The sequence below is a fragment of the Triticum urartu genome, chromosome 1A (genome assembly GCF_056163025.1).
Source record: "Triticum urartu cultivar PI428250 chromosome 1A, HENAU_Tu73, whole genome shotgun sequence".
Classification (NCBI taxonomy): Eukaryota; Viridiplantae; Streptophyta; class Magnoliopsida; order Poales; family Poaceae; genus Triticum; species Triticum urartu.
In genome coordinates, this window is record NC_141873.1 from 307,253,734 (window position 1) to 307,279,931 (window position 26,198).

The 26,198-nt window shown below is 46.7% G+C and overlaps 1 protein-coding gene across 1 annotated transcript; it reads right to left on the bottom strand.

Annotated features, from left to right (window-relative positions):
* Nucleotides 1-22,307: 22,307 nt before the first annotated feature.
* LOC125506997 (uncharacterized) lies at nt 22,308-23,237 on the bottom strand. The gene has a single exon (XM_048671705.2). The coding sequence runs from the start codon at nt 23,160-23,162 to the stop codon at nt 22,485-22,487; it is 678 nt and encodes a 225-aa protein (XP_048527662.1). The 5' UTR covers nt 23,163-23,237; the 3' UTR covers nt 22,308-22,484.
* Nucleotides 23,238-26,198: the final 2,961 nt, after the last annotated feature.

A 26,198-nucleotide genomic window follows, 5' to 3' on the forward strand; every position in this document is an offset into this window, starting at 1 on the left:
CTGGGAGACCTTGGACGACGATCCTGTGGGAGAAATCGCACACCGCTCCGACGTCCTCACCGCCGCAAGACTCGATGCTTCCTGCACCAACTTTTTCAAGACGCTGCTTAAATAGGCCATGCTTGTTGGTCTTCCATGTGTCCTCGAGGAGAAGGTTCTTCTATGGGACAATCCTTCGAACAGTCCGCCGCTCCCTGGCCATGGTTGCACGTTGACTCCGCTAGAGTTGCCGACGTTGAGAGGTAGTCGGATTTTGTCTGATGAGCAGGTCAGTAATGGAGTTTGATCATGTAGTACTTAGTTATTCCATTTCCATCCCGTAATTTCTCCGCTGCCCACCGTCTTATATATAGATCTTGGTCGGTGCCAACGAAGTTTGGCTTGCATACCTCCGGCCGGATACCACCATCATTTTGCACAACATCCACAGCAGTGTGGCCGTTCCGGTAGACCCCTTCTCCACCATTGGGATCGGCCTCCGGACTAGATGGGCTTGAATACGTATGATGATGCCTACATGAGATTGAAGAAGATAGCAATTGCGGACCCGCCGACAAAGTGACGCGGCTACGACGATTACTATCTCATCACGGTGTTCGACATAAGGATTGCCATCAATGCAAGAGGCAGTAACGGCAGAGGCTGGCGCATGTTCGCGGCGGCAAATTTGTACCCCTACACGTTCGAAGACGCCGTGCGCCATCTAGGCCTCATCTTCGCGGTGACAAGCCAGGGGACTTGTTTCATCTGGTTTCCATCCTACGGTACGGGATTACAAACGGAATGCACAAACCATCATTTGCATCCCTAACAGTACTCCATTATTTTGCAGGGACCAGTCATCCCCCGATCAAAATAAGATCGGCGATCCTGGATGTGCATTTGCATCCACGATTCGGTCTAACCTGGAACCTTGTAGCTGACTTTGGCATATTGGGATCAACTATCTTAGCAGTCGTTACTCATGGTACCACTGATGTGCAACATGATCACACAATCTACCACGATCGGACCGTCACCATCTACCCAGGTATTCCATTTTTTAACCCTCTCGCCTTCTCTTTCATTGTTGTACTAGTAGTATACTATGTAGTACTAGTAGGAGTACTTTTTACCTTGGAGGACGCGTATAGCTAGCTAGGTCCTTGAAGACTTGAACCCACTAGCTGCCACCATTTTTGTTTATCCAGGTCTTACTATCTCATCCATGTAGCCAAGAGTGGCTATATATAATAAGCCGGTTATTTTACTTCCTCTATACCGGAGTAGTACTATTTGCTGCACAGTATTACTGACCGCCATATTTGAGCACAACATTATTATGCATGGACCTTGACTATGTACGTCACCATGTGTCCAGATCTGGGATGCCGTGTGTACCATATGAACGGCGCCGAGTTCGACCCCCGTGATGCTACGTGGGTGCCGAGGAACACTCTTGGAGAGTACTCGCTTTTCATCGGGGACAGCTACCTCATTGTGAAGTGGATGCCACCTTCCGTGCACGACACGGGAGGCATGTTGTTCATGAAGCATGCTTGTGTCTTCAGTGCGCACCGCCAGATGAGCGACATGCTAGGACACGCTATCCCTGATTTATGCCGCTTCAGCTTGGATGAGTCTCCATCGTGTGGAACCAGACTAGAAAGCTGCGGCAATGATTCCTGTTGCCCACCGCTATGGATTGTGACATCCATGAAGAACAATTGCGACTGGAACCTGGAGGAGGACATGTAGCCCATCTATAACGTGTAAGTGGAGTACGGTAATTGTGAACGGTAGCGATGTGAATATATGTAGACTAGTCGTGCACAAATTTATCGCATGAATTGGAGATGAACTTGTGTGGCATACTGGCATTTGTCCTTTAGAATTTATTACTAGTAAATGTGTTATGTGTACGTGCAACTTGTGTAGTTGTTGCACGGGCTCCAACACGCTCTTTGAGAAAAAAAAAGGTGGCACATCTTTGGATATACGTGACGTGGCGGCATCATATAGTAGCATCATTCGCTATAGTTGTAGTACACTCCTACTAGGACGATAACTCCTATAAAACCTTGCACTTGGCTCTTTGCCTCTTCGGGAGGTTCAACAGTTCGTACTCGTGTGAACCTTGCACTTGGCTCTTCGCCTCTTCGGAAGGTCCAACAATAATGATACTACAGTACAATATGCTTCTGGCAATCTGACATCCATTGAACTGCTGCACGTCCACCGCGAGGGTGAGGGCGAGGGAGAGGGAGAGGGCGCTGTAGTCAAAACCCTCTCCTCATCCTGCGAACCACCGCGCGCGTGGGCGACGGAGAGGCGTAGTAAGCAAGCTTCTCCTCGTTCGGCGAGTTGACGGGACACATCAAAGCAGTACTAGTACTAGTAGTAGTAGTCCATACTGCGTCCTTTCCGATTAATATGGCTTAACTTGAAACGAGAAAAATACACTGGCGGTCAACGTATGTAACAATATGCTCTTTACGGTCACTATATATAGTTTTGCGGCGATTATACGGTCACTAGCTCATCATAGAGCACCATATTGCACCCTACTGACCGGCCACATAGTCGACGTGGCACTTTGTTGACTGGTTAAATTGTCACCTGGTTTCTGGGTCCCACCTATTAGTTGGTAGAGCAAAGAAATCAGTTAAACAAAACTTTACGCAGGCGCGACACGAGTCCAACCCTTGCGCGCGAACCGCACTGGCTGTGTATGTGAGTGCATGCATGTGTCCTCCCTCGGTCTTCCAACAAAGAGTGTACATCGGCTATAAAACAAAGAGTGTAGTATATGATGTACATCTACACTTCCAATGCATTTAGCCTTTAATCTAAATCGATATTGATTGACCAATGCACCAACTTGTGCTGTAGGTATAGGCTACATGTATATCCTTAATTACAGCATGCAACGGCCTTCATTTAATCTTCTTATCTCAATGGTCACATGCACACATAAGTCTGCTACTTTTGGGCGTTAATTATGCCCTGGTTAATGTGTAAATCTCTAAATGTATAGTCTTTCACGGACGTAGGGAGTAGGTTGAGCACTTGAGCGTGAGCGTGTGTGTTGCGTCATGTGTTGTGTGTCGCATGGGTGCATGAGTGTTGCATGCGTCCATGTGTACGTGTGAGTGTTGCATGTTGCATGCATGCATGGGGCTTACTCCCTCCCATTGACATTTTCATATTTCAAGCTTCCTCTGTTCCCTCCATATGGTGATACTCCCTTTGTTCCCAAATAGTACGGAGTAAAAGCCTCCCTCTGTTCCCAAATACGGAGTATTTGTCTTTCTACAGATTTCAACAAGTGACTAGGTACGGAGCAAAATGAGTGAAGTGAGCATAGAGACATAGGGATACTGTAGAAAGGAAGTCCTCGCGATCCATTATTCCCCATCTCGGTCAGAGAGAACTATTCAACTAGTCTTCGCAGTGAAGTGACAATACATGATGCAGCAAATGGGACACGTAATTAATAAGCTAAACCAGCGTGTTGGTGTTACTAAATCAGCCTTACCCAGTACTGCCATCTCTTCTTCTTCCTCCTCTCTTCTTCTTCCTCCTCTCTTCCCCATCGTCGGCCGCACACCATTTACCCCCGCTCACTGCTCGCCCGCCCGCGCCATCTTCCTTGGTAGCTCGCGCGTACCATATCCCCCCGCTCACTGCTCGGCCACACGAGGAGAAGCTTCTTCGCTCGCCCACCCGAATCCACTTCCCCGCTGGCTCGCAGGCACCGAAAACCCCAATGGCAGAACCGACTGACACAAAGAGCCGCGATTGGAATTCCCTCCCCGAGGTTCTCTTGGAGCAGATCTGTAGTCGTATGGACCTACTCAGCACTGTCCGTCTGGCCGCATGCTCGGTGTCTTTGTATCGTCTACTCGTCTGCAATCGGCCGGCTCTTTTCAAGACACCCTGCTTGCTGATGCCCGATCCTCGCAGGTGGCCCAGACACCGACTTGACGATCCTACGGAGGTTGCCGTGGTGCCCCTCGACATGATACAACTACTCGTCCACCTGTCCTTCATGCGCTGCCACTACTGGGCGGGCATGAAGGCCAACTAGATCGTCCTCATCCACCACACCGGCAGTCCGTGGCGTCTCGTGGATATCTACACCCAGCGAGAGATCACCCTTCCATCGTTGGATACCGCCGCCATCGAGCCTCGCGGCCCGCCGGACACTCCTGCCTACTACGCACGAGACGCGTCAAGCTTTTGGCTCGACCTCTGTTTGCAGAAAGTTGTAATCTGCAAAGTGGCCACACCAGCAGAAGACTACATGGATTACAAGCTCATTGCCTCTTTCAACATGGGATTAGTCTATCTGGAATCCAGTCACCATACATGGTTATGGCTCATCATCAATCCTGTTGAGGCAACATTTTTGTCTGATGCTATAGTGCACAATGGCATCGTTTACTCGGTCGATGCATAGATTGGCTGCCTATACTGGTGGAATCTATCGTCGTGTAATTGTTCTATCTCATCTCATCTTTACCTTATGAATACGACTGTCTGTTCATTTGTTACAAATTTAGAATGCATAGCATGTCTATAACCACATCATTGCTATATGTTCCTCTCATTTCCTAGATTTTTATGACCACACATGTTATTGTTAGAGTTGATATGAGAACATTGGCATCTAATGATTGTTAGAATACATATTATGAGCATAACATCATGATTGCTATATGTTACTCTCGTTTACAAGATTTTTATAACAACGCACGTTATTGCTTAGAGTTGATATGAGAACAGTAGTAGTAAGTGCTATGGTAGAATATGAGTAGGCGCTGTCATAGCTATTTTCCTCTCATTGTTACATGATGTTTAAACCATGACATATTGCTAGAATATGAAAGCCATTGGCTTATTTTTTTTACTTGGGGTATGATTATGACCACGGCATTGCAATTCTGTGTCTATGATATGTGTCACTGTTATAATTATCTTAATTCCACACATACTCTGAACATGATTGTTTATTTTTGTCCTTTTGGTCTCCAATTTGAATTGTTGCAGCAGACGCAAATGCGCCGGCCTTCATGATTCCAGGACCTAGAATCATACCAGCCGATGGGTGGTGGTTTATCGCTCGTTCAGCTGACGGCGGTCATTTGATGCTCATTCGCACGTACCAAATTGACCAAACCATTACATCAAACCACATGCAGTACAATGTGTGGGGCATTTGTGACATTGATGGCTATGGCTGCTTCGTGTTCGAGAAAGATCCCAGCTCCGTTGGGCCAGGCGTATTCAACTGGAGGCGGTTTTACAGCCTCGGCAACCACTCCTTGTTCCTCGGGCTCAATTATCCGATCATCCAACTAATCATCGATCATATCACCGGCGATAATTACTGTGCTATGCAACTTCCGTTCGCGAGGGGGGCTGTGTTTACACATCATACCATGGGTTTCATGAATCACCATATCCAGAGATTCATCGACACAACTTGTTGCCAGATAATCTTCAGTGTGTGAAAGGCATCAAGCTTCCATGCAATGGATGGCTTTTGCCAACCCGACATGCGGCGATGTGGTTCATGCCAACAGCAAATATGCACAACTTGATTCGTGCTGATATCTAGACTGAGCCATGTATTCTGCTGCTGTAGCACGACCCTCTTTTGTTGGATATTATGTATTGTTGTTAGTTTGAAGCACTCCTCTGGTTTGAAGGATAGATACCTTCCTGGGATCAAGTGCATCCTAACTCACCTGTGTAGGATGTACTGATAATGATGATGGAGATGCTGTGCAGAAGCCATATATATATATATATATATATATATCAGTTAGGCTTCAAGTACGTACTTGTTAGTTAAACCTATGTATAAGTTGTGACACTAAATACGACTATTAAGTACTCCAGTACAGTAGCAGTACTAGTATACGTCGGTCAAATTATTCATCATGTCCACACATTGAATTGACGTGACAACACGCTGCGCGTGAGGTGACACAAGAATCTCGGCGGCGTGTTCGGGTATTCTGGACTTCAGATTTGGAGTACCACTTATCTATCGAAATCTTTCATCATTCACTTAAAATAGTCGATTGATCATACATTGAGTACCATATAACTGGAATTACCGATGCAAGTCGAAGAAGGACTAGTCGGTGCTGCCGGCTGGCGTCAAGTTCGATCCCACGGATCAGGAGCTGATCGAGCACCTTGAGGCCAAAGTGAGTGATGACAGCGCGAGATTTCAGTCTCTCATCGATTTGTTCGTACCAACCATCGACAGCGAGCACAGCATATGCTACACCCAACCTGAGAAACTTGCAGGTAAGACACCGATCGGCCGTCTACTTGCACAAACATATTCCTTTGTTTATAGCTCTATTTTTCTTTTTAGACGCAGACCTGGTGAAGCAATTACAATTTGATAGTTAATAAAAAGTGAAACAAGTGACTGCAACATGCCAAAGATGTTATGAAAATGCCAACTAGGTACACTAAAACTTGTATTCCAAAATACTGCAAGTATCACACTGAGTGGCCTAAGGAAGCATTTCTTCCAGCGCAATTCTAGGGCATTCAAAAGGGGCACGTGGACGTGTCGCAAGATACAGTTGGAGTGCGGCATGCACGCGATGTGGCACAAGACCGGCAATACCTTGCCGGTGATGGTCAACGGCCGGCAGACGGGCAGCAAAAAAGGTTCTGGTGCTGCACACCAACAAGAACTTCGACCAGCAGAGAACCAACTCTGTGATGCACCAGTACCACCTCGGGGACCTGGAGCAAGAGAAGGAGCGGGAGTTGGTCCTCTGCAAGATTTTCTGCCAGACGAACACTAGGGCCAGGAGTAAAAAGATTATAAGTTAGTTTGGTATTGGTAGTTGTACTACCTTGTCGTCCGCAAGTTGGTACTGTTGTTAACGATCTTTTGGTATGAACTTGCATTTGCTTTCAACCATCATGCCGAGGGTCGACGTGGATATAAAGCTGAATCATTTGTTTCGAAATGAATTTTCAGGCACCTGATTTTTATTTGATGGGTAGCATAAGCACCCGCCGTTCGAATTCCCAGTTCTCTAATTTTTTCAAAACAAGTGCATGCACTTATTATCACGATAAAAAAACAATATCTGTGTTGTATCCCAGTTATCAGTCTGTACTTGCAGAATTCTCTCGTTTATTGAGCACGTATATTGTTTTTTCAGGTCGAGCAAGTTTCAACTGGGCTGTAGACTGGCCAGGGTTGGTTTTGTTTTTAACAGGCCTAGCCCATGACGACAACGGGGCACAAAGATCCAGCAGGTATCTAATGGCCTCTGGCCCGCCAGCGTTAGTTATATTTTGTCTTACAACATCCGCAGGCAGTTTTTTTTACTAAATCAAACACACAGCCCAGTTATATTATCCTCTTGAACGCATGTCCTACATCCGTTTTCTAATCTCTACCTATAGTTTTACTAGTTCATATACACGTATCATTATATTGAAAACACATAAAATTCCCTTTTCATATTTACATCCTTATTTTTGTTGTTTTTCCCACCCAGCGCTGATTTTTTTACCACTGGTTTTCCCTTAAACCAACTCAATTGTCCCACGTCTTATTTGCTTACAAAAACAAAACGATTTTTTTGGCAAATTAATAAGTTCTTAAAAAAGGTTTATCATTTCGGGATTACAACAGTTCGGACTCCACCGAAATATGCAAAATAAGTTTGAACTTTTTGACCGTGGTCCTGGGCAGAAAATGGGCTGTAATAAATTACTTAATAATTAGCAAATGGGCTGCAAATTATAAAATATAGCAAATGGACTTTATGTTGTCTGCCACAGATTTGGAGGCTGACTTGTGGGCCTACTAAGTTCATGCGTACACACGGTTTCTCAAAAAAGAAACTTAGTCAACAATCGACTCTACCAGCGTCAGACCGTTAGATGTCAATCTAACGGCAATCGTGCTTCTTCAGTCTCTGATCTTCCTGCCACAGCTGCCCAAACCAGCACCGTCTGAACCGCCTGCTCCCACCTCCCGTGGCCGGCAGTGCTACCGAGCAGGCCTCACGGCCCCATCATACTCGCATCCCTGGCCTGCCTATCCCTCTACTCACCCACACCTCCTATTATTTCCGGCGACGGCAGCCGAACCAGTCAACCCTCATACTCTCCACCGCGTGGGCAGCCACTGTCGTGTCTTCCCCGGCTCCATGTCGTTCCCTTCATAGGCCTCGCCGTCGTCCACCGCACTGGTGCTCTCGGCGCGGCGTGGTCAATGATGTCCATCCAACGGCTGTAGTGCTTCTTCAACCTCTGGTCTTCTTGCCCCAGCCGCCCAAAGCAGCGTCGGGCGTGCCGCATGCTCCTACCTCCCGTGGCCAGCTGTGCTGCCGCGGAGGCCTCGCCGTCCCCATACTACTCCAACCGTTGGCCAGGCCATCCCTCCACTCACCCACTCCCCCTGTTATTCTGCGGCAACGACAGCCTCACACCGCAGCCGAACCAGTGAACCCTCGTACTCCTCTCCGCGTGGGCACCGAGTGCCACGTCTTCCCCGGCTCCGCGTCGTCCCCTTCCTAGGCCTCGCCGTCATCCACCGCCGTGGTGCTCTCAGCGCGGCATGGTCAATGTGGTCAACGACCGACTTCCATCGGAAGAGTACTGTACATGGAGAGGCTGACAACTGGGTCCACGGCAGCCGTAAGGAAGTGCCTCCTTATTACGCGCAAAATAATTATTCCTCCACCTGATAGTAGGGACCCACCGGACGGGCCACCAGTATTTCGCGGAAAAAACGTTTCCCCCTGACTGCTGGGACCCACCGGACGGGCCACCGTATTTCGCGAAAAAAAACGTTTGCCCCTGACTGCTGGGACCCATCGGACGAACCACCGTATTTCGCGAAAAAAACGTTCCCCCGCTGTCAGCTCGGACCCACCGGAAATGCCTCCTTATTACGCATAGAAAAATGAATACTCCCCGTGCTAGCTGGGACCCACCATGGTGGGAGGCTGACTTGTGGGCCTACTAAGTTGACGGGGATGGAGGGCTTTGTCAACTTAGTCAATATGAACGATTCTAGCTCCAGTGGCCGTACGATGTCCATCGAACGGCCGTCGTGCTTCTTCAATCTCTGCTCTTCCTGCTCCAGCCGCTCAAACAAGCGCCGGCGGGACTGCCTGCTCCCTCCTCCCCGCGGTCGGCTGTGCTGCCGCGCAGGCCTCACTGCTACACCGTACTCCCATCGCTGGCCTAGCCATCCCTCTACTCACCCACACCTGTTGTTATTCTCCGGCGACGGCAGACGAACCAGTAAACCCTCGTACAGTCGTACTCCCCTCCGCGTGGGAAACAACTGCCGAGTCTTCCCTGCCTCCATATCGTTCCCTTCCTAGGCCTCACCGTCGTCCACCGCCCTGGTGCTCTCGGCGCGGCCTGGTCAACGTGGTCAACGACCGACATGCATCTGAAGTGGACTGTACGTGGAGAGGCCGACAGCTGGGTCCACGGCCGCACGCAAGGAAATGCCTCCTTATTATGTGCAAAATAATGATTCCTCCACCTGACATCAAGGACCCACCGAAAGGGCCTCTGGATTTCACGAAAAAAACGTTACCGCCGCTGACAGCTCGGACCCACCAGCTATATCTTCGCACGCAAGGAAGTGCCTCCTTATTACGCACAAAAAAATGAATACTCCCCCTATTAGCTGGGACCCAGTATAGTGGTAGGCTGACTTGTGGGCCTATAAGTTGACGGGGACGGAGGGCTTTGTCAACTTAGTCAATATGCATGATTCTAGCTCCAGTGACCGTACGATGTCCATCCAATGGCCGTAGTGCTTCTTCAACCTCTGGTCTTCTTGTTCTAGCCGCCCAAACCAGCGCCGGTCGTGCCTCGTGCTCCTACCTCCCGTGGTCGGCTGCGATGCGGCGGAGGCCTCACCGCCCCCTACTACTCCCACCGCTGGCCAGGCCATCCCTCCACTCACCCACACCCCCTGTTATTCTGCGGCGACGGCAGCCTCACACCGCAGTGAACCAGTGAACCCTCGTACTCCTCTACGCGTGGGCATCCACTGTCGCGTCTTCCCCGGCTCCGCGTCGTCCCCTTCCTAGGCCTCGCCGTCTTCCACCGCCCTGGTGCTCTCGGCGCGGCATGGTCAACATGGTCAAGGAATGGCTTCCATCGAACGTGGGTTGTACGTGGAGAGGCTGGCAGCTGGGTCCACGGCCGCAGCAAGGAAGTGCCTCCTTATTACGTGCAAAATAATTATTCCTCCACCTGACAGCGGGGACCCACCGGACGGGCCACCGTATTTCACGAAAAAAACGTTTCCCCCTGACTGCTAGGACCCACTAGCTACACCTTCGCACACAAGGAAGTGCGTCCAGGCAAAAAAACAAAATGATTCACCCCCCCTGACTGCTGGGACCCACCAGCTACATCTTCGCACGCAAGGAAGTGCCTGACAGTCGGGGCCCACTTGGTCGAAGCGTACGTAGTGTTGTCATTCTAGTCGTGAACGTGTACGTACATACTGGTCGATGTAGAGGCGCGCGCGTGTTGTAGTAGACGTACGTACAATGGCCAGGGTGCAAGAAAGAAAATATGGCCACATATGTGTACATACGGGCGGGGTCTCGAACGCCTACTCGCGCATACATACGGCCAGGGCTCGTGTACATGGCTGGGTCGGAACGGAGAAACAGTGTCGTCGTCATGTTCATGGGGAGGCAACGGAATGCGTCGTGTTCATGGGGAGGCAACGGAACGCGTGGGAGCCAACCGGCTGGGTTGGAACGGAATGCGTGGTCGTGTTCATTGGGAGGGCTTGGACGGAACAGGCGATGGAAACGAGGCCTGGCGTACCGCAGAACGGAGGAAACGGACCTCCTACAGTCGAAACGGGGGTCCTATTGATCGGGAGGGGTGTGGCGTACCGCAAAACGGAGGAAATGGACCTCCTACGGTCGAAACGGGGGTCCTGTTGATCGGGAGGTGTGTGGCGTACCGCAAAACAGATGAAACGGACCTCCTACGGTCGAAACGGGGGTCCTATTCATCGGGAGGGGTGTGGCGTACCGCAAAACAGGACTCCACGGGATACTGTTCATCTCCACCGTCGACCTCCTACAGCCTCCACGGGCTACCGTCGACCTCCACCAGCCTCCACGGGCTCCTGTTCATCCAGCCTCCACCGCGCGCTACTCCACCGGCTACTGTTCAACCACCCCTCCACCGTCTACTGTTCATCCAGCCCTCCACACCACGGGGTCCTGTTCAACCACCCCTCCACGGGCACCCTTCCACCGTCTACTGTTCATCGAGCCCTCCACCACACCACGGGGTCCTGTTCATCCAGAGGCAACGCCACCGCTCACTGTTCATCCACCCCCCCCCCCCCCCCCGCAACGCTCACTGTTCATCCAATCGATCGGCTTCAGTTAGCAGCAGTAGCGAAGGAATCGCTCGATCGGTTTCAGTTAACAGCCATCGATCGATCGCTCGGGTTCAGTAACGCGTAGCCTGCAGTGCAATCGCTCGGGTTCAGTTAGAGCCCAATGCCTCGCTCGAGTTCAGTTAGAGCCAACACCTCGCACACACGCGCGTGCATGTACGAGAGAAATGCGCATCGCTCGGCCCCCGACCTCCCACCGTAACCGGGAACTCCCCGAAATTTTCCTCCCCCTCGCTTCTACCACGGTTTTTCCTTCATGGACGGCCCAAAGAATGTCATGCAGCTACGTCTCCGGCCCGCCGAGGACGAAAAGCTCATTTTCTGTCATGATTTTTTTCATAGAAGTAGGAGCCCACCACATCTATGATGATACCGGGTTTTGTCACAATTATCGTCATAGAAGTGTCATATGTATGACAGAAAAAAAATTCGTTCGGCCCAAAATGTCATGGGTGTGTCTTTTTTTGTAGTGTATAGAGATGGTGATATTAGAGTCATGCTAGTGAGTAATTGTGAATTTGAGAAATACTTGTGTTAAGGTTTGTGAGTCCCGTAGCATGCATGTATGGTGAACCGTTATGTAACGAAGTTGGAGCATGAGATATTTTTTGATTGTCTTCCTTATGTGTGGCGGTCAGGGACGGGCGATGGTTTTTTCCTACCAATCTATACCCCTAGGAGCATGCATGTAGTACTTTGTTTCGATGACTAATAGATTTTTGCAATAAGTATGTGAGTTCTTTATGACTAATGTTGAGTCCATGGATTATACGCACTCTCACCCTTCCACCATTGCTAGCCTCTCTAGTGCCGCACAACTTTCGCCGGTACCATACACCCACCATATACCTTCCTCGAAACAGCCACCATACCTACCTATTATGGCATTTCCATAGCCATTCTGAGATATATTGCCATGCAAATTTCCACCGTTCCGTTTATTATGACATGTTCCATCATTTGTCATAATGCTTTGCATGCTCATGTAGTTGACATCGTATTTATGGCAAAGCCACCTTATACATGTCGCTCTTGAGTCATTGCACATCCCGGTACACCGCCGGAGGCATTCATGTAGAGTCATATTTTGTTCTAGTATCGGGTTGTAATTTTGAGTTGTAATTAAATAAAAGTGTGATGATCTTCATTTTTAGAGCATTTTCCCATGCGAGAAAAAAAATGTGGCCAAAGAAGCTAACGAAAAAAAGAGAAGCCAAGAAGCCAAACAAAAAAATGAGAGAAAAGGAGAGAAGGGGTAATGTTACTATCCTTTTTCCACACTTGTGCTTCAAAGTAGCACCATGATCCTCATGATAGAGAGTCTCCTATGTTGTCACTTTCATATGCTAGTGGGAAATTTTTCATTATAGAACTTGGCTTGTGTATTACAACGATGGGCTTCCTCAAATTTCCCTAGGTCTTCATGAGCAAGCAAGTTGGATGCACACCCACTTAGTTTTCCTTTTGAGCTTTCATACACTTATAGCTCTAGTGCATCTGTTGCATGGCAATCCCTACTCACTCACATTGATATCTATTGATAGGCATCTCCATAGCCCGTTGATATGCCTAGTTGATGTGAGACCATATCCCTTTTTTGTCTTCTCCACAACCACCATATTCTATTTCATCTATAATGTTATGTCCATAGCTCACACTCATGTATTGCGTGAAAGTTGAAAAATTTTGAGAACACCAAAAGTATGTAACAATTGCTTGACTTGTCATCGGGGTTGTGCAAGATTTGAATATTTTGTGTGATGAAGATGGAGCATAGCCGGACTATATGATTTTGTAGGGATAAGCTTTCTTTGGTCATGTTATTTTGAGAAGACGTAATTGCCTTGTTAGTATGCTTGAAGTATTATTGTTTTTATGTCAATATTAAACTTTTGTTTTGAATCTTATGGATCTAAACATTCATGCCACAATAAAGAAAATTACATGGATAAATATGATAGGTAGCATTACACATCAAAAATTCAGTTTTTATCATTTACCTACTTGAGGACGAGCGGGAATTAAGCTTGGGGATGCTTGATACGTCTCCAACGCATCTATAGTTTTTTATCATTCAATGCTATTATATTATTATTTTTGGATGTTTTATATGCATTAATATGCTATTTTATATTATCTTTTAGGACTAACCTATTAACCTAGAGCCCAGTGCCAGTTTCTGTTTTTTCCTTGTTTTTGAGATTCGCAGAAAAGGAATACCAAATGAAGTCCAAACGGAATAAAACATTCGAGCTGAATTTTCTTGGACCAGAAGACACCCAGGAGACTTGCAGATCAAGTCGGAAGAGCCACGAGGCGGCCACAAGGGGGTAGGGTGCGCCCCCTGCCTTGTGCCCCCCCCCCCCCCCGCGTGACTCCCTGACCTAATTCCTTCACCTATATATTCACATATATTCCCGAACCACCAAAGGCATCCATGAAAACAGTTCTCCACCGCCGCAACCTTCTGTACCCGTGAGATCCCATGTAGGGTCCTTTTCCGGCACCCTGCTAGATGGTGATTCGATCACGGAGGGCTTCTACATCAACTCTATTGCCCTTCTGATGAAGCGTGGGTAGTTTACCACAGACCTACGAGTCCATAGCTAGTAGCTATATGGCTTCTTCTCTCTCTTTGGTTCTCAATACCATGTTCTCCTCGCTGTTCTTGGAGATCTATCCGATGTAATATTCTTTTGCAGTGTGTTTGTCAAGATCTGATGAATTGTGGATTTATGATCAGCTTATCTATGAATATTATTTGAATCTTCTCTGAATTCTTATATGCATCATTTGATATCTTTGTAATTCTCTTCAAACTATCGGTTTAGTTTGGCCAACTAGATTGGTTTTTCTTGCAATGGGAGAAGTGTTTAGCTTTGGGTTCAATCTTGAGATGTCCTCAGCCAGTGACAGTAGGGGTAGCGATGCACGCATTATATTGTTGCCGTCGAGGATAAAAAGATGGGGTTTACATCATATTTCTTGAGTTTATTCCTCTACATCATGTCATCTTACTTAATGCGTTACTCTGTTCTTTATGAACTTAATACTCTAGATGCAGGCAGGAGTCAGTCTACTTGACACGAATGTGATGCCTATATTTCATAATCATTGTCTTAGATATCGTCATAAATTTGTGCTTTTCTATCAATTGCTCGACAGTAATTTGTTCACCCACTGTATTATTTGCTATCTTGAGAGAAGCCTCTAGTGAAACTTATGTCCCCCGGGTCTATTTTCCATCATACAAGTCTCCGATCTACAATATTAGTCTCCGATATAATATTTTTCAATCTTTTACTTTCCGGCCTATAAACCAAAAATATTTACTTTACCTTTTGTTTAGTTTCATCTATCTCTATCAGATCTCACTTTTGCAAGTAACCGTGAAGGGATTGACAACCCCTTTATCGCGTTGGGTGCAAGTTGTTTGATTGTTTGTGCAGGTATTAGGTGATTGGTGCGTTGTCTTCTACTGTATTGATACCTTGATTCACAACCTGAGGGAAATACTTATCTCTACTTTGCGGCATCACCCTTTCCTCTTCAAGGGAAAAACCAACGCAAGCTCAAGAAGTAGTAGGAAGAATTTCTGGCGCCGTTGCCAGGGAGATCTACGCCAAGTCAAGACATACCAAGTACCCATCATAAACACTCATCTCTTGCATTACATTATTCGCCATTTCCCTCTCGTTTTCCTCTCCCCCACTTCTAAAACAATTTTCAAAAAGATTTGCCTTTCGTTCGCCCCTCTTCCGTTCGTCTTCTTCGTTTGCTTTTTGTTTGCTCGTGTGTTCGATCACTTGTCTCGCTTTCATGGCTAGTCCTCCCATCATTGTTAACACTCCCGATAATGAAGTCCTCAATTTTAAACAAAGGGAGGGAGAAAATTTTAAATATGCTTGGTATAGAATTTTAAATGCTCGGAATAGATCTACTCGAAAGCAATCTACTGTTGTTCTTCTTTGCAATTTTTATGTGGGCGTTACTCCTTGGAATAGATATGTTGTAGCTACCATTACCGGGGGGAATTTCTTGGGGAGACATACTTTTGATTCTTACAATGCCATGATAGATTTGTTAGGCCCACCACCTCTTTTGATCAATGGAACTGTTTTAACCTTGGAACATGTGATGCAAAGGCTTGATATTATTGAGAATAAAATTGCTACCGTAGAGTTAACTGAAAATTTGCATAAAAAGATTCATAATCAGATTACTCAATATGGATCTAAGGTAGGAGTTACTTTAAAGAATCTTAAATAAAAGGAACCCATAGTTAATGAAAAGATAGATCAAGATTCTACTAGAATTGGCAAACAAGAAGATATTATTACCAACTTGGGCTCCACCTTTTCCTCCATTAAAACTAATCAAAATCTTCCTCATACTAAGACTACCAAGTTTATTTACTTCCGTAAAAATAAGGGTGAATCTTCCAGTAAAGAAAATGAAGATCTCAAAACAATAAGTGTTCACCCCAATTTTTTCGATATTACTAAGGGACCAATTGTCACGAGTGAATTTCTTGATTTCTTGCCTAGAAGTTTGATCATTGATAAAACTAAAGAATCTCATAAGGGTTATAAGTGTGCAATTGAAGAATTGCATGCCAAAGATGACAATACCTAGATATATTTGTGTTTTTATGCCTAGCTAAGGTCGTTAGACAATAGCGCTTGTTGGGAGGCAACCCAATTTTATTTTTGTTTTTTTGCTTTTTGCTTTTGTTTCGTAATAAATAATTCATCTAGCCTCTGGTTAGATGTGGTTTTTGTTGGGGAACGTAGTAATTTCAAAAAAATCCTACGCATACGCAAGATCATGGTGATGCATAACAACGAGAGGGGAGAGTGTCATCTACGTACCCTCGTAGACCGTAAGCGGAAGCGTTATGACAACGTGATTGATGTAGTCGTACGTCTTCACGATCGACTGATCCTCAGTACCGAACGTATGGCAGCTCTGTGTTCAGCACACGTTCAGCTCGGTGATGTCCCGTGAACTCACAATCCATTAGAGCTTCCGGGAAGAGCTTCGTCAGCATGACGGCATGGTGACGGTCTTGATGAAGCTACTGACGCAGGGCTTCGCCTAAGCACCGCTACGATATGATCGAGGTGGATTATGGTGGAGGGGGGCACCGCACAGGGCTAAAAGATCAATGATTAATTGTTGTGTCTCCAAGGGGTGCCCCCTCCCCGTATATAAAGGAGTGGAGGAGGGGGAGGGGTCCGGCCTCCTATGGTGTGCCCCATGAGGAGTCCTACTCCCACCGGGAGTAGGACTCCCCCCTTCCAAGTAGGAGTAGGAGTAGGAGAGGAAAGGAGAGAAGAATAGAAGGAAAGGGGGCGCCGCCGCCCCCCCCCCTCCTTGTCCAATTTGGACTAGAGGGGGAGGGGACGCGCGGCTGCCCTAGCCGCTCCTCCTCTTCTCCCACTAAGGCCCATTAGGCCCAATATACTCCCCGGGGGGTTCCGGTTGTTGGGGAACGTAGCAATTTCAAAAAAATTCCTACGCACACGCAAGATCATGGTGATGCATAGCAACGAGAGGGGAGAGTGTTGTCCACGTACCCTTGTAGACCGAAAGCGGAAGCGTTAGCACAACGCGGTTGATGTAGTCGTACGTCTTCACGATCCGACCAATCAAGTACCGAACGCACGGCACCTCCGAGTTCAGCACACGTTCAGCCCGATGACGTCCCTCTAACTACGATCCAGCCGAGTGTTGAGGGAGAGTTTTGTCAGCACGACGGCGTGGTGACAATGTTGATGTTCTACCGACGCAGGGCTTCGCCTAAGCACCGCTACAGTATTATCGAGGTGGACTATGGTGGAGGGGGGCACCGCACACGGCTAAGAGACGATCAACTTGATCAACTTGTGTGTCTAGAGGTGCCCCCCTGCCCCTGTATATAAAGGAGCAAGGGGGGAGGTGGCCGGCCTAGGAGGAGGGCGCGCCAAGGGGGGAGTCCTACTCCTACCAGGAGTAGGACTCCTCCTTTCCTTGTTGGAGTAGGAGAGAAGGAAAGAGGAGGAGAGGGAGAAGGAAAAGGGGGCTGCACCCCTTGTCCAATTCGGACCAGAGGGGGGGCGCAGGCCTCCTTCCTTTTGGCCTCTCTCCTCTATTCCCGTATGGCCCAATAAGGCCCATATACTCCCCGGCGAATTCCCGTAACTCTCCGGTACTCCGAAAAATACCCGAATCACTCGGAACCTTTCCGAAGTCCGAATATAGTCGTCCAATATATCGATCTTTACGTCTTGACCATATCGAGACTCCTCGTCATGTCCCCGGTCTCATCCGGGACTCCGAACACCTTTGGTACATCAAAACATATAAACTCATAATATAACTGTCATCGTAGCGTTAAGCGTGCGGACCCTACGAGTTCGAGAACTATGTAGACATGACCAAGACATGTCTCCGGTCAATAACCAATAGCGGAACCTGGATGCTCATATTGGCTCCTACATATTCTACGAAGATCTTTATCGGTCAGACCGCATAACAACATACGTTGTTCCCTTTGTCATCGGTATGTTACTTGCCCGAGATTTGATCGTCGGCATCTCAATACCTAGTTCAATCTCGTTACCGGCAAGTCTCTTTACTCGTTCCGTAATACATCATCTCCCAACTAACTCATTAGTTGCAATACTTGCAAGGCTTAGGTGATGTGCATTACCGAGAGGGCCCAGAGATACCTCTCCGACAATCGGAGTGACAAATCCTAATCTCGAAATACGCCAACCTAACAAGTACCTTCGGAGACACCTGTAGAGCACCTTTATAATCACCTAGTTACGTTGTGACGTTTGGTAGCACACAAAGTGTTCCTCCGGTAAACGGGAGTTGCATAATCTCATAGTCATAGGAACATGTATAAGTCATGAAGAAAGCAATAGCAACAAACTAAACGATCAAGTGCTAAGCTAACGGAATGGGTCAAGTCAATCACATCATTCTCCTAATGATGTGATCCCGTTAATCAATTGACAACTCATGTCTATGGTTAGGAAACATAACCATCTTTGATCAACGAGCTAGTCAAGTAGAGGCATACTAGTGACACTCTGTTTGTCTATGTATTCACACATGTATTATGTTTCCGGTTAATACAATTCTAGCATGAATAATAAACATTTATCATGATATAAGGAAATAAATAATAACTTTATTATTGCCTCTAGGACATATTTCCTTCACCGGTAACCCCCGGTACTCCGGTATATTTCCGAAACCTCCCGAAACACTTCCGTTGTCCGAACATAGTCGTCCAATATATCGATCTTTACGTCTCGACCATTTCGAGACTCCTCGTCATGTCCGTGATCATATCCGGGACTCCGAAATACCTTTGGTACATCAAAACACAAAAACTCATAATACCGATCGTCACAAAACTTTAAGCGTGCGGACCCTACCGGTTCGAGAACTATGTAGATATGACCGAGACACGTCTCTGGTCAATAACCAATAGCGGAACCGGGATGCTCATATTGGTTCCTACATATTCTACGAAGATCTTTATCGGACAACCCGCATAACAACAAACGTTGTTCCCTTTGTCATCAGTATGTTACTTTCCCGAGATTCGATCGTCGGTATCTCAATACCTAGTTCAATCTCGTTACCGGCAAGTCTCTTTACTCATTTCCGTAATGCATCATCCCACAACTAACTCATTAGTTGCATTGTTTGCAAGGCTTATAGTGATGTGCATTACCGAGAGGGCCCAGAGATACCTCTCCGACAATCGGAGTGACAAATCCTAATCTCGATCTATGCCAACTCAACAAGTACCATCGGAGACACCTGTAGAGCATATTTATAATCACCCAGTTACGTACAAAATAGCATCATCCAAGTGTACTCCCCGAATGCGCCTCACCCAAGCGTACACCTGGCCCGCTATGTAAGTTTTCTTCTCTCTGAATGCGCCTCACCCAAGCGTACTCCCCGATGAAACCAAGGGAACCAAACGTACAAAATGATGCAGTTTAGTCCCACATCGCCGCGCAAGAGGCTCACGGACCATCTTAAATAGCATCATCGTCATTCAGATGCACTAAACAACTTCTATTATAATAAAATCATCAACACTTTCTTTCTGAAGGAAATGATTTAATTCATGATCATCTCGTTCACAAAGTAAGCATGGATGGTCTTACTATAATAGAATGTTTTTTTTTGAATTCGGAACATTTTTAACATTTATTTGACCAAAGTAGAACACACTAATTTTTGTATTTTTCAAGTGCTAACATGCTCATTTTGGCACAACCATTGGCGTTGCTACTATGAACAATGTTGGCACAAAAATAATTTTTGTTAATAAAAAAATATTCTTTCCATTTTTAAGTGCCAGGAATGATTTTTTTTGTGAAGAAAGTGTCTGAAATAAGATGTAACTTTGAGTCTTCTCATTTTTCCTCTAAAGTGGACCACATTGGAAGCCCACTGGCCAAGTTTCATGAATTTCAGAGTATTATTGCTATATTTCATCGATTTAATGGATTTATAGTGAATTATGGCGAATTGCTCAAATTTGAATTACAAGTGTGATGTAGTTTGGTCCAGAGAATTGGATTAAATCATTTTAAGCTTTTGCATTGGTGGTGTATGCAATGGACACAACCAAAGTTCAAATTCCAAACCATTTGGTATGAATGGTCAACATTGCAAGTTTGACCCAAGTTGAAGAAATTCAAAGAAAATGAGAAAACCTCAAAAATTAAAATCCTTGGGTATGGGGCCCTTTGTGTCAACTAGTTTATGGGAAAAATCATAAACTTGCAATACCAAAAGTTTAAAAAAAACCTTCACAAAATGGGTTATCTAGTATGAAGTTGGATGGATTTGAATGCATATGCCTATGGCCCTGGCCACTTCCATTGGATCTGAGCAGCTAACATGCTCATTTTTGGCACAACCATTGGTGTTGCTAGTGTGAAAATGTTGGCACACATTTTTTGTTGATAAAAAAATATTATTTCCATTTTTCAAGTGCCAGAAATGAAAAAAATTTGAAGGAAGTGCCTGAAATAAGATGTAACATTCAGTCTTCTCATTTTTCCTCTAAAGTGAACAACATTGGAAGCCCACTGACCAATTTTCATGAATTTCAGAGTATTATTGCTATATTCATAAATTTACTAGATTTATAGTGAATTGCTCAAATTTGAACTACATGTGTGATGTAGTTTGGTCCTGAAAATTGAATAAAATCATTTTAAGCTTTTGCATTGGTGGTGTATGCAGTGGGCACAAGAAAAGTTCAAATTCCAAACCATTGGGTATGAATGATCAACCTTGTAAGTTTGACCCAAGATTGAAGAAATTAAAAGAAAATGAAAAAAAGCCTAAAATGAAAATCCTTGGGCATGGGACCCTTTTGTGTCAACTAGTTTATGGGAAAAATCATAAAGTTGCAATACCACAAGTTTTCAAAAAGTCAACATTGCAAGTTTGACCCCATTTTAAGTAAGTTTTGAATGATGTTGTTTTTGGTAAATTCTGCATGTTCCTATTTTGGCAAGTTCTACAAATGGCACTGTGTTTGAACATGCAAAACCCACTCAATGTAGGAGATCCAAAACATAGCTTTCAACAGCTGATTAAACACCTCGACATGACATTGTTTGTTGTTTAACGTGCATCCACATGTCGGACCGTGAGAACTAGCTAGGTGGGGGTTGGAGACGCTTAAGATGGTGAGCCAGGCGGCGGTGAGAGCGTTCAACATTTTGCTCAAAATGCGCCGAGAACTCATACTGCTCCACCTCTATTGCGGCATTCTGGGAGCCAGCATGGGCGTCCACGGTGACTAACACCAGATCATTGCCGGCATCAGCCTCCAAGTGCTCCTGATCAACCATCTGCTCATCCTCGTCATCCAAATTAATCGCTAGATTCATGTCTTCATGAGTAGGATGAGTGATAATCTCCCAACCCCCGTGATCGCCCTCCTCTTTGTGCACCGCCCTGTGCGATAATCTGCAACCCTCCCTGGTAGCTCTCCTCTTCGTCATCATCCTCCCCGTCACTATAATCCTCATCCATCCCGGATAATACGCAAATTCACCGGCCCTTCCGCCTCCAGATCTGGCGAGGACGGGTGGGAGGGGTAGTCATACTAGCGGGCTCATTTGTCGACGGTACGGAGACTCTATTGCCTCTGCCATTGCCCACGGGAGAATCTCAATTGGGACCGCCTCCTTGCCTTTAGGAAGTCACTGTTTCCGCTCGTTCGTCGTCAGTTCCAACGCCAGGTCCAGTGAGTGCATCACGAGAGATTTCGCGCTCGGAAACCAGGTGCATATCTCCTGGCACTTGGCCAGCAAAAGCTCACTCCCGGCACAAAACAAATCCATCGCCCTCTTCCAGCTTCGACCTACTTGCCATTAATCAAACACCAATTGCAAATCAAAGAATTAAAAACGAATTCGATTATTGGAATCAAATTCATCACAAAACAATCTAAAAATGGGATGCATTCAACAAAACCTAATTTATAAGGTTTTCTATTTCAAAACTAGCTGCCACTAGCTAGTACATACGATGAATTTGTATCCAACGCTAGTACAGTCAGAGTTGATCCAGTTTGTGGGCCATAACATGCTGCATGTCTTCACTGTCTAGCTCTACAAATATAGGACAAAAAATCGTGGTACGCAGAGCGGTTTTGAATCCACCCATCCAAGCATGTTGTGCGCAAACAGCTTTAAAACTTTCCAAGTCCAAACAACCTTTTGTTTTTTCTAGAAAACCGATTACAACACGCACACACTCACACCACCACACAAACGCACTCACGTATCGCCAAAATTAGTGAAACCGATTACTACTAGTCGATTGTAACATGTAACTCAAAGTCGATTTCGAATTAGTGAAATCGTTTATTTATCTTTCACTACAGAGCGTAAGGCACATGTTCTGTTGATCATTTCAGTATATGGTGTGTTATGCCATCACACATGTCTTATTCGAAGTAGTGCGTTATGCCATCACACCGTGAAGGACCCATCAACTTATGGTGCGTTCAGCCTCTAAACTTGGCTTTGTAGTCCTTCCACAGCTGCTGCACGTTCTTCCCGAGAATCTGCGCGAAGAAGTCGTCGGTGTACCCACTCTTCATCTTGGCGTTGAGCTGCGCGACGAACCCGGGCTTGAGCGAGTCGCAGTAGTCAAGGAACCTCGCCGTGACGTCGTACCCCTGATCCCACCGGTCGCCCTGCCCCGGCTTCACCCAGTGCCCCGGCGCGAACCCGGCCTTGAGCCGCACGTAGTCGGCGATCCCCTCGATGAGCCCGCCGTTCGCCCTGCCCTGCCCGTTCCACTGCCACACGTGCGTCGCCTCGTGGTACAGCACGCCGGTCACCTCCTTCTTGACGTCGCCGGAGATGCCGCCGACGTACTGGGCGCTGAGGTGGATGCCGTTGGCGCTGGTGAAGGCGACGCCGCTGATGTCCTCGACGACGAGGGTGACGGCATCGACAGTCTTGCGGTCGCCGACGGCGCGCTGGTTGAAGGTTTTCCAGATGAAGGCGGAGGCGTCAGAGAGGACCTTCTTGGAGTATGGGAGGCCTACGGCCTGGTTGAACCGCCGGCCGCCGGAGGTGCCCGACGCCTTGTTCGACGCGTCGAACGTCACGGCCTGGGCCGCCGCGGCCAAGGCCACCAGGACGAAGGAGGCGACTGTGGCTACCTGAAGCTTCATTTTGTAGCGAGTGTTGCAGGCTTGCAGGCCTGTGTCGCTGAGCTAGTGGTGTGGATGTGATTTGCTACCTGTGCTACGGGATTATATATAGGGTGCCGATGCCTGATGGTAGGGTGAGTTCAGTCAAAATAATTGACTTGACTTCGTCTACTTTTTTTCTTGAACCATGGACTGTAGAACAATCGTTCTACTGTGTATTTTATAAAATATAAAGAAATATATAAAAAATGTGATGCAAGAAAATTCGGAGGATCACGTTGTCTTCAAATGAAAAAGTCGCACATACTTGTCCGTTTGTCTTCTGATTTCTTCAAGCACGAATGCACTACAAGCCTTATCTGCACTACAAGCCATATCTTTGTTTATCCATCAGATCCTGGAAAACACTGATATCTCGCCGCGCAAGCCGCCTCTGTTGCGTGACACGTGCACCTGTGGGGGTTGCCAAATGCCACCGCTCTTCTCCTGCCTTATCCTAACTTTTTTTTTTCGCGAATACACAAAGCTTGCGTATCATTCATTGATAGAAGAAGTTAGAAAGAATACAATGGGGTGACACGAACGCAAGAGACGTGAACATGGTTGCCGAAGCAAAGAGACATGAGAAGCTCGACCCAAACAAAGAAAAACACAGTTAAACTCGCCAACCTGGGAAGCAACCCAAGCAACAACTAGACGACCAACATCTTCACATCTAGCACCGAGGACATCGCGAGTAAACAAGACAACGCCTTCACGAAAAAGAATGACACCAAGACGACGTCGTCGTCCGATCCGAAAAACCGGATCTAGGGTCGTCCGATCCTTATCCCAACTTAGGCTATCTTTGGTTCATAGCATAAGAATTGCATAAGAATAGAAAAGATATAGGAAATAAGGTGCATGAATCCTATAAGTGCTCAGACCATAGAAATAGAAAATAAAATATCATTTGATTCACAGGATAAGAACACATATAGAAAACATAAAGAAATACTCTTTCAAAGTTTGAAGCAACTAGCAGTTAGTAAAATATGTACTGTTACTTTTTCAAAGTTTGGAGTAACTAGACATATAATGGGACATGTGAGATGGTAAAATTTGTACTGTTACTTGTTACTCCCTCCGTTTCAAAATAAGTGACTCAATATATTAAACTAACTTAGTACTAAATTTAATACAATGTTTAGTCATTTATTTTAGGACGAATGGAGTACTTTATTATGAAGTAGAGGTTATATAAACAGTGAGTAGAAAATTCACCTTTGACTCTTTGAGAAAAAAAATAAAGTGTGAGGAAAGGTGAACATTCTGCTCATAAGAAAAAGAGTTTGAATCCATCCAATTTTTTGTACTTCTGAGTGAGCATCGATTGCTTCTTTTACCATCTTTTACCTCGATACATCACATTTTCAAGAAAATAGAGCGAAGAGACTAAAGACTCAAGATACGGGAAATTGCTTGGGGCAACTCATACCGGCAAGCTAGACTGGACTATTTCTCCATTAATTAACATCAGGTCTGAATATTAAGAGATATGATCTAAATCTAAAGAGATTTGCAGCAGATTGATGCCGCTGGAGATTGAGGGCTAGCAGGTCGGCGGTAGATGCTCTCTAGCTTGCCGGTGTTTGCTGGCCACCGTCCGCATGTGGCCGCGTCGCTCGGCCGTCCGTTGCGCCGTTCTGTGTGAGAGAAGGGGATGGATGGATGTGGGCCCGATTTTGTTTCTTAGTGGGTGAGAGCGAGGGAACAGTTGCACACTTACGCGTCATTTGCGCCAGGGAAGTTTTTCAAGAAGTTGGACCTCTTTTTTTTTCTTGTGAAACATGAAGGAAAGAAAGAAATTCTGTACAGGAATAGAATTTCATTCCTTTAAACCAAAGGTCACCAAAGAATTTTTCCTACAAAAATCTTATTCTCTAAAATTCCTCTAGAAATCTTGTGAATCAAAGGATGCCTTATTCATCTCCACCACACATCTTCTCCGCCCCTCTTAGCTAACTCCGCTCGTCGCTGTCATCTCCATGGACGAATCTCGCGGCTGCACACCAGACTCAAGTGCGTGCCACTCCATGCTGCTCCCCGCACCCTTTCCATACTAGTCGCCGCCCTTGCCTTATCTCCGTCACCCCACATGTAGGTTGAGGATTCGACAGGGCACCACCACACACCGGTGGCCACCACTTCAGATGAGGGAGGGGCTGTGAGCGGGCGGCACAACAACGATGACCGGTGATGCGCAGGGGTCACGGTGTTGCGAGCCTCCCCGTCGAGATGCAGAGCAACACCACGATGACCGTGCTACACGGCGTTGTTCCAGGAGAGCTACAACACCCATCGTGTTGGGCCGCATGAGCGTTGGCGTTGTTGCGAAGCATCATTGACTACAAGCCAGAAGGGTAGCGTGGCCACCGTTGCAGACCTCTCACGCTCAACATCCGCCGTGTTGTAGTCACCAGTCCGGAGGGATTGTCGCGACATTACAAAGCAGCACCGGATGTAAGACAGAATGGCCACCACGGCCATGTTGCGCACCCCTCACAGGCAACAACTGTTGCGCTGCAATCGTTGGTGATGAGGGAGCGGCGGCGACGTTGCAAAGCGGCATGGGCTGCCATCTAGAGAGGCCACCACGGCTACCGTTGTGCATCCCTCATTGGCAACATCTGCCGCGCTGCAGTTGCTGGTGACGCGGGAGTGGCGACTACAAGCAGGAGAGGGCTTTGCGGCCACTGTTATGCATCCCTCACACGCAATGTCCGTCGCGCTACAATCTTTGTCCTATAGGCAGTGGCGGCGATGTTGCAAAGAAGCATCAATGCATGCGGGATCCTACGAGGTGAGGCACTGGCGATAGGAGCAGAAGCTCGCGGGGCGCTGCCGCTGTTGCTACAAATGAGTGGCAGTTATGGCGGGGGTTGACTGCAACACATGGGATGAAGGTATAGGGCCCAGGCAAGGGTAGGCCTTGTTGGGGAACGCAGTATTCAAAAAATTTCCTACGATCACGCAAGATCTATCTAGGAGGTTCATAGCAACGAGAGGGGGAGAGTG

Coding starts and splice junctions, on each gene's coding strand:
- LOC125506997 (XM_048671705.2), bottom strand. CDS start 23,162: ATGAAGCTTCAGGTAGCCACAGTCGCCTCCTTCGTCCTGGTGGCCTTG.